The following is a 9481-nucleotide window of genomic DNA, read 5'->3' as shown; positions in this document are numbered from 1 at the left end:
CTTGTTTCAAACGTCCCGCACGTCACCAGTTTGTTTAAAATACATAACAGGATGTTCAACTATGTATCCCTAAACCTGACTTAGGACAGGGATTTCCCTGTCCTAAGTCAGGGAAATCCTAAGTAAATTAAACCAAAATGTAGTCATCCAACTGGTATAAAAGAAGAAAGGTGAGTTTTCATCGAAATGTGCATTTTGACAATTAGGCACAGGACAAACATTTTTTTGGACCTATTTACATTATGAGAAATTATGTAAAATTTTAGCAGTGCCGAGTACACTAGTATGTTGTCCGGTATGTCGCATAAAAACAGGACAATAGTTTCTGTTTAAAGGCACCCAGTGCAACTTTATGTAAACATTCAATGAAAAATAAACATTCAATTTCTAGTCTTTTTTACACGTAGTAAGTTTCAATAACTCCATACCATTACATATCGACATTCAAGGAGCAAAGATGAGACGTCGTTGTGTGGTGAGAACTGATAGAAAATCGTAAACAACAACAATCGCCGGTGGGGAGAAGCCATTTTTCCATTGACTGGAAGCCTGCTTTATTTATTGTAGGTTACAAAAAATAAAGAAAATGGCGGCATTGTTGTTATCGATTTTGTATCAGTTCTCTCATTGGACGTCTCATCTTTGCTGCTTAAATGTCGGTATGTAATGGTATGGAGTTATTGAAACTTACTACGTGTAAAAAAGACTAGAAATTGAATGTTTATTTTTAAGCCTCGAAAGTTGCACTGGGTGCCTTTAAAATATGCTGTTTCATTGGTCCCACATATGTGTTTCAAACGTCCGGACTAGGCGTGGCGTTTGAAACGACCTACCTGCCTAACGACCTACCTGCATCCGTATCGACTATCTTACAATCAGTGCAATTGTCTTTCAAAGACAATTGCCCCCCACCGGCTTTCTTGCTCAAACTTCTGGAACTAGGCTACTGTTATTTGGCAGTCGGGTTTGAGAACTATTCTTGGAAAATGTGTTTTTACCTTCTGCCAACCTAAAAATAATTTGGTAGTCCTGTAGAGATGGAGGGAATTTCGAACCAAAGTTTTGAAGGCTTAATTAGACCTGAATTGTGTTCTCGTATTGATTGTAATGTTTCAAGTCTGTTGCTGACATTGAAAACCTATTTGCACGTTGGAGCGAATTTCCATTGTACTATTATTATTTTCAGTAGGCTTCTGTTGTTCTGTTGTCCTATTATTGTGCTGTCTACTCATGTCAAAATAAATATCCCCGCTTTCTGCGTGTGTGCATACCTTTATGCAAGGAAAGAATAAAGCACCTCCCCTGCCGTCCTCTTCCTCTTCGCCGGGAGAGAAGTCTTTCATGAGCGAGGCCTGAAGGAACAAGCTTGCAGCAGCATCTCATCATACACAGGTGTGTGTGTGTGTGTGTGTGTGTGTGTGTGTGTGTGTGTGTGTGTGTGTGTGTGTGTGTGTGTGTGTGTGTGTGTGTGTGTGTGTGTGTGTGTGTGTGTGTGTCACTGAGCTGAGCCAAATGCCTGGCCAGGGGAGGAGAAACTTTTTTTGCGGCGCCGCAAAACTTGATTTGCTGCGCCACAAAACTTCGGCGACAACGCGTACGGGCAGCAAATGCATCTTTTGGTGTGAACGCAGGCTGGAGCAGCTTCTTGGGATCTGCTGCTCATACTACAGCAACATCGCATTTAAATCATGAGCTTAAGGGACCAATTAACTTCATGGGGAGGGGCTAGTAACCTTCACACAAAACATGATGTAAAACTGTTTGTTTTGGGAGTGTTTACGTTGATGTGTTTCTGTGTTTGTCCCGTCCATTTAGGATGAAGTTGGACTTGATGTTGGGAAGGCACACATTATGCAGAGTAAAAAAAACGTATAGATAATTGAAAAGAGTATACATTAGATATTGGTGTTAAATGTAGGAGGTAAAATAAAAAGTAGTCAGAAATTACTCAAGTAAAGTAAAGATACTTAACTCTGCATACACCTCAATTAAACATCTCAAACAGTTACAATTAAATGATCAAAATCAAGGTCAAATTCCAGTCTTTTATTGAAACACTCGTTGAAATAAAGGTGCAACGCATGCCATTATAAGTTGAAACATTCAAACCTTTATGGATATCAGCCATATGAAACACATTTAGGACCACATAAATGCGAGGGGAGGGGCCCACACATGGATGGTCATCATCATCATCCTCATCCTCATCAGTGACAACAGCAACAACAAAAAGTAACAAATCCAATGTTTGTTTTCAATGTTCTGCTTGCATAGGTCACAGAATCAGAATCAATTGTTCAAGAGGCAACTCCAAATGAAAGCCATTTTATTCACAGAAGGCTTCTTAAAATAAATACCGTTGGGTCAACAATGTGGTTGGAGAGTGTATACCCTCTCAGGGGACATTGGTTTAGCAATTTGCAAAGTCTGTTGTGGTTTGATTGTGGTTCTATCGTGCACAGGCTCTCTGGTGTCTTTCTGTGTGTCAGGAATGGCACCTTCAAAATCTCTCTCTCTCTCTCTCTCTCTCTCTCTCTCTCTCTCTCAGACAGAGACATTTGTTTTGCCCAATTGTTTTATGATCCATTTTCAGAAAAGTACACATGTCTGTGTAGGAAAGTGACAACACATACTACGTGTATGGGTATGTTTGTGTGTGTGTGTCTGTGTTTCTGGCTGCATGCATGTCTGTGTATGTTTCCATACATGAGTTTAACTGTGTGTGTGTGTGTGTGTGTGTGTGTGTGTGTGTGTGTGTGTGTGTGTGTGTGTGTGTGTGTGTGAATTTCAACCTACACACAAATCACGCAATTTGTATCTAACATGGACATCCCATCACTCCCCCCGCTCCTCCTATTTCTTGGCCACTTCGTTCTTCACGGGGATGGTGATCTCAGAGGCCTGGATGGCCTGCATGGCCAGCGGGGCCTCCACCGTCAGCATGCCCTCTGGGGACAGGCTGGACTGCACCTTCTCTACGTTGGCCGTGGGGGGCAGCCTGCATGGAGGGGGACAGCACAGGCAAGACGGTTTAGAGTGGCGGGGTGTTGTTTGTTTTTATCCACAGTCCCCTTTTGATTGGTTCAGTCTGCAGTGACGCCATTGGCCGTTGGAATCCTTGACAGCCAACGATTCCGAACCTCCCTGATGGAGGAGCCATTGTGTTAGGAGGGGGTGCAACGAGGCTAACTTAATGAAGTCATTGCAGAGAGAACATTCTCTCTTCATTCACTGAGAAGGAACGGGACAAGGACATGGCGCTAGTGGCCACTGGATGGCAGCAGTGCTTTTTTTTACAGTGCTGTATCCCCAGAGTTAAAAACGATTTTTATTACAGTGCCGTGGCACCAGGACAGCAGCATTGTTTTGATACAGGGCAGGAGCCCCTGAATGACAGCAGTGTTTAAATACATTGTTGTGGCCTTTGGACAGCAGCAGATCTGTTTTAATACAGTGTTGTGGCCCCTGGAAAGCATCACTGTTTTAATACAGTGTTGTGGCCCCCGGGTGATGTAGTGTGTTAATACAGTGTTGTGGGCCCCGGACAGCCGCAGTTCTGTTTTAATACAGCGCTGTGGCCCCTGGGTGGCAGCAGAGCCACGTGAAACTGAACAGAGAGAATGAGACAGGAGGTGAATGCTATCGGGAGAAAGGCTGCGGTTTAATTTTCCCAAGTGAAAGGGGGGAGAGCTATCAGTAAGAGCCAGCCTGCCCAAAGCCGGAGCAGTCTCAAGCTCAGGACACACACAGACACAGCGGGCCCGATAACATACAGAGTGACCCACAGTGAACTCGATTCAGCTTGGAACACACAAACAAACGCATTGTTTGACTTATTACAGCATTCCTCTCAAAAACAGGAAACTATCTCAACCATTAAATTCCTTATAAATTAATAAAGAAAGCTGTTTTGTCTATCCTACTCTCTCTCGGGGTCCATCCAGTCTTTGTTATTTCATATTCCCCATGCTATGATCTTCCCATGTGAGTTAAATCCCCTTGGATCAGTCTCTTAACGGGCTGATCAGCCAATCACAGCACCGCAGTTAAATAGCATTATTCAGAACATATGCCTACTTGTGCTATAGAAACCAGTGCTCAGAAACGAGTGGAATGAAAACGACATTGAAAGAAGGAAGTAGGATACAAGAGTTCATCCCTTGTTGTAACAATTGCAATGAATAATCTTTCCAAACTGAAAGTCTAAGTTCTTTTGCAATCGAAAAAAAGTCATGCAGCAACTCATCTACGTCCAAGAAGTTGCAAGGCCTTTACAAGGAAGTGAGGGGAAAAACACTGGTTTGGACGAGTGGAATCCGCTGAAGTAGACCTTCATTGTGCAGTGGATGACATCTAATCATATTCGATTTGAAAAATAAAAGCACCACTCACGTGTATTTTCTTGTGAAACTTCTTGACACAAAGCCATGCTCGTCTTTTCTCTCCTGATGGTTACCTGGAAACACAAAAACACAAGGTCAGTCCAGGATCGTTTGCGCTCACGTATGAGCAGAGAAGGAGTGATAATATATGGTAGGCACCATTGACGCAACTGTTGCCTACCTCTTCAACAACCATTTTCTTATTTCTCTTGACTATTTCAAACACAAGGATGTTTGGTAGGCTGAAAGGCTTGTTACTCTATTGTTTTTGTACGATACTTCATTGTGACACTTCCGGGGGGCAACAACGGCATCTGTTGAACACTTCTGCCCTCCACAGGCGAATCATAATTTAGCATATTTGTTTATCTATGATTTTAGTATGCCCTCCATGAAAGAAATCAGAGCACAAAAATGACGGTGTAGGGAGGGTGAAGTACTTCATCTTTGAATATCTTCCACAGCAGGCTACGAGAGGTTCAATCTGTTCAAATGCTGACAAACCCATGAGAACAGCCCATCTCAAATCCCTCCAAGCGTTACATCTCCTCCTCTCCCCGATGCCTCCAACATTAAGCTCGAATTTCTAAACTCCATTTAAAGCTTTCACCATCTTAACCCAGCCATAGCCTGCGGCGATGCCAACATTTCTGAAGCAATTTCTAATCTCATTTCCAAAACCCCTGGAAGAAAAGGATATCAACCGAGACATGACAAAACAATATGGATGGGTTTCAGCATTGCAAGGCGCTGTAAAAACATAAACAAACACTCTCATTGTCACACCTCATAAAATAGCATTTCATTATCGCCCTGGCAGAGAGTCTCCCCGTGTTGTGAAAAAGCAGCTAGAGCTGGATGGATAGAAAAAAATAAAACACAGAGAGAGTTACGGCTCGGTTGCAGCAGAGCGGTACGACTCGGGCCCTCCACCTCTCTGTTCTGCCAGGCTGCACCACTTGTTGTCGTGGATCAAACAGCTCGGCGTCCCTGGCACTGGCGAGCGTGTTTGTTTTGACGACGGCCTGATAAAGGCAGCTACCCCCCGGGGGCTCGTCCTCCTCTTCAAGGGGGAGGACGGCCGATCACAGGGCTACTGATACCCTGTTGGATAAGTCGTTGTACTTTAGAGTGGTGCCATTTCTCTTCAGCCCCCACTCTCTCTCCCTAGAGCTCTCTCTCTCTCATTCTCTCTCATTCTCTCTCTCTCTTTCTTCTCTCTCTCTCTCGCTCTCATTCTCATTCTCTCGCTCTCTCTTTCCTCTCCCTCTCTCTCTCTCTCCCCCTCTCTCTGTTTTTTCACTCTCTTTTTTCTCTCTCTCTCTTTTTTTCTTCTCTCTCTCTCTCTCTCTCTCTCTCTCTCTCTCTCTCTCTCTCTCTCTCTCTCTCCTACCGTATAGTAGCTAGAGGAACACAAAGTTGTACATAGAGCAATTGATTTTCTAGCTCATCGTAGCGGATGACAGTTGGAAGAGCGTCCACCCGTCGAGAGAGATCGGAGCTTGCACTTAGCGGTGCACAGAGCTTTGTGAACTTCGTCTCGGTTTGTTTGCCTTGGTCGCAAAGTGTTAGACACAGGATCATCTGTTGATGTGAACATAGTTAAGTCCTTTGTTTGGAATTCATCAAGCGTTTAAGTAGCGGACAAGCAGTGTGAGTCAAAGCCAACGCTGTGACTCTAAATGAGAATATTCTGTCCGGTGACACCTCGTAACAAGGTGATGACAGGGGACAAGTGGCTCGCAGGATTTATTTGTCTTGGCGATGTCCAAAAAGATTATCTCCTGTTCTATAAGTATAACCTGTTATATGATTGTGCGTGAGGGAGAAACAATACATCCAACGGGAACAGGGTTTTGCCTGCCCTTCCTGAGTCTGTTCCACTTCAGGCCCACATTTCTTTCTGCCTGTGTACTGAAAAAGTGATGAATCTGGAAGGGTGGGTGAGGCTATCTTTTGGAGGCCTCCTAACCCCAACCTAACACCTCTCCACCCATCTGTAAGTCAGAGCATATTGTTTTATGATGTTGTTTTATAAGACTGTCTGCAGAGAGCCTCTGCATAACTCTTTTTTATATGTCAACATCACCTTTTTTTTAATTTAGTGATGTTGGCTGATAGGCTTGAGATCCTGGAATAAGACCAGTGGGCGGGAGGGATAGGGAGAGACAGACGGGTGGAATGTGAAGGGAGACAAAGATAGCAAGAGAACAGATGGAGAGAAAGAGAGACAGAGAGTGAGACTGAAAGACAGGCACCTTTATGAGCCAGTACTGAATGTTGACAGCTCAGTAGATTTCTTTGAATTACCTTCATTGTAATTCTCATCATTAGTGTTTTAATCATTGTCATGATGTTTCTATTACTTTGGTTCTAACTTGAAATAGTTTGCATGGTTCACTGTGCCTGTCTTGAATGGACAGAGAAACAGAAAGACAGAGACAGAGAGGACAGACAGAGAGAAACCAAGGTTTAAAGAGAGACAGAGACAGAGAGGTATAGAAAGACAGAGTGAGACCCAGGTTTAAAGAGAGAGACATAGAGAGAGACCCAGGTTTAAAGAGAGAGACAGAGAGGTAGAGACACAGTGAGAGACAGGTTTAAAGAGAGAGACAGAGAGAGACACAGAGAGAGACCCAGGTTTAAAGAGAGAGACAGAGAGGTAGAGACACAGAGAGAGACCCAGGTTTAAAGAGTGAGACAGAGAGGTAGAGACACAGAGAGAGACCCAGGTTTAAAGAGAGAGACAGAGACAGAGAGGTAGAGACACAGAGAGAGAGACAGGTTTAAAGAGAGAGACAGAGAGGTAGAGACACAGAGAGAGACACAGGTTTAAAGAGGGAGACAGAGAGGTCGAGACACAGTGAGAGACAGGTTTAAAGAGAGAGACAGAGAGGTAGAGACACAGAGAGAGACCCAGGTTTAAAGAGAGACACAGAGAGGTAGAGACACAGAGAGAGACAGGTTTAAAGAGAGAGACAGAGACAGAGAGGTAGAGACACAGTGAGAGACAGGTTTAAAAAGAGAGACAGAGAGGTAGAGACACAGAGAGACCCAGGTTTAAAGAGAGCGACAGAGAGCGATCAAGGTTTAAAGAGACAGACAGAGACACACGGACGGACAGAGGCACACTGCAAAACCAAAAGAGCCACCCCAGACAGAGAGAGAAGGAGACCCTCACCGGAGATCTCCACCACGCCGTCCTTGGTCTTCACCACCAGCTCCTCGGGGGAGAAGTGATTGACGTCCAGGCACACCTTCCAGCTGTCCGCCGTCTGCTTGATCTCCGACATGCCCGTGCTCATCTGCCGCGACATGGCCCTCGCCTGCTGCTGGGCCATGACGGCGCCGGGGTTCACCATGGGCGTCATCATGTGGGGGGCCGCCTGGTGGGGCATCATGGCCTGGGCCGCCATCATGGAGCCCATGTCGGCGCTCATCATGGGGCTCATGAACTGCGGCCTCATGTAGCCGGGCCAGTGGCTGGTGGCGGGGAAGGCGGGCATCTCCTCGCACAGGGCGGGCATGCCAAAGGCCTGGTCGAAGATGCGGCTGCCCTGGTGGTACTCGCGGAAGGGGTCCCAGCTGGGGGTCCGCAGCAGGGTGAATGGAATGCGTCTCTCCGACATGGTTGCTGCTGGTGGTTTTGAGGGTGAAGGGTTCAGAGTGTTTCCTTAGTAGTGTTGTGAAGCGCTGCTCTGTGTGTACGGCGCTTTTAAAAGGCTGTGAGGCCCAACCCCTCTCCCGGGATCAACTCTGAACCCACCTACCCCCCCCTCCCCCCTCAGTACCCTCCCTCCCCGTTCTGGATATATTTGGAAGTCACTAGAAGGTCTATTTGAGGCAGGCGGAGTAGCAGAATGGAATCCAGAGCACTGGCTCTCTGTTACGTTTTGTTAACCCCCCGCCCGGCCGGTGTTAGTAACACCGCCGCTGCCTCCCCCTTTTCCTGGACGTCACGGAGAGCTGGAAGAGTGTCAGGGGAGTTCTAGTAAGCATGACGGCTCCGTGGATGTATAGCTCTTACATAGAAGCCAGCCAGCTCAGAGTGACATCATGTCTCCCTTCAGTCACATGAACCCAACAGTAGGCTAACTAGCTAGGAGGCTGGCTAGCTAGACGGACAGACTGTTATTGTACTGGAATTTAAATGCATTTAAAAAATATATATATATTTGCGCTTTAAATGAATATGATACTAATGAAATAATTCCAACAAATACACAAATTGTACAGTCTGTTTGAGTTTATTGTCAGTTATAATAACTTGTACACTACAAATGATGACTCTTGTAGAATCAAAAGGCTTATCAATATATTTGAACAGGTTTGCTGGATATCATAGCTGGGCTAACTGGCTACGTGGCCAATGGGACACTGGGGGTGACAGAAACAATGGCGTGATGAAGACTTGAGAGGAAGACATGGGGGGTTCCTTCACATTGTCACCGGCGTCCTATCCAGTGGAGCATCACCAAACACTAGATCTGAAGCAGGAGAATGAGACCAGCTAGGCTAACTTCTGGAACTCCGTGCTAGCTGAAGGACATCTAGGATAGCTCAAGACTGCTTGGCTAGCTTAGGAGTGCTAGGCTAGTTCAGGAGTGCTAGGCTAGTTCAGGAGTGCTAGGCTAGCCCAGGAATACTAGGCTACTTCAGGAGTGCTAGGCTAGCCCAGGACTGCAAGGCTAGAGCTTGACTCCTAGGGTATCGTGTTGGACTGCTTGGCTATAGGGCAGGGTCGCTATGCTAGTGCAGGCAAACAACCAAGGGTCCTCAGACAGATGCATGGAGCCTAAAGAGGCATAGAACAGAGGAGGGGAAAATATAGGTCTTCTAAATTCATCACATAGTAATTTCTGTTCTGTTTCATTCTTTTTTTTAACGAACAGGAGATCAGATTTAAATGTCTGACCCTTTACTTTGTGATACAGGAAGAGTCAGGACAGGAAAGTTTGCAAGAGAACAAACATTTTCCACTTTCAAACAAAGACAATGGCACACTTCTACTGGATTTGGCCACAGCATCCTCATCAACCTACACCGTAGCCCCCATAGACACAAGCAACAACCCTGTTCACTAATCTCTTGCTATAAGT

The 9481-nt window shown here is 45.5% G+C and overlaps 1 protein-coding gene across 1 annotated transcript; it reads right to left on the bottom strand.

Moving 5' to 3' along the window:
• Window positions 1-2031: 2031 nt before the first annotated feature.
• hspb1 (heat shock protein, alpha-crystallin-related, 1) lies at window positions 2032-8087 on the bottom strand. The gene is made up of 3 exons (XM_060057369.1): window positions 7564-8087; window positions 4393-4456; window positions 2032-2998 (listed from the first exon to the last, which is right to left on the bottom strand). Exons 1-3 carry the CDS (start codon window positions 8009-8011, stop codon window positions 2854-2856), a joined length of 657 nt encoding a protein of 218 aa, XP_059913352.1. The 5' UTR covers window positions 8012-8087; the 3' UTR covers window positions 2032-2853.
• Between the last annotated feature and the right edge of the window lie 1394 nt (window positions 8088-9481).

This window comes from Gadus macrocephalus, chromosome 7 (assembly GCF_031168955.1).
Source record: "Gadus macrocephalus chromosome 7, ASM3116895v1".
Taxonomy (NCBI): domain Eukaryota; kingdom Metazoa; phylum Chordata; class Actinopteri; order Gadiformes; family Gadidae; genus Gadus; species Gadus macrocephalus.
Note: the sequence above shows the minus strand (reverse complement) of the source record. Positions and strands in the feature narration are given on the sequence as shown.

Bases quoted from the DNA above. Each gene is read 5' to 3' on its own strand.
- hspb1 (XM_060057369.1), bottom strand. From the start codon at position 8,011: ATGTCGGAGAGACGCATTCCATTCACCCTGCTGCGGACCCCCAGCTGG. The intron at 4,457-7,563 runs GTGAGGGTCTCC...TTGTGTTTCCAG, and splicing joins CGGCGTGGTGGAGATCTCCG to GTAACCATCAGGAGAGAAAA. The intron at 2,999-4,392 runs GTGAGTGGTGCT...CCCTCCATGCAG, and splicing joins AGTTTCACAAGAAAATACAC to GCTGCCCCCCACGGCCAACG.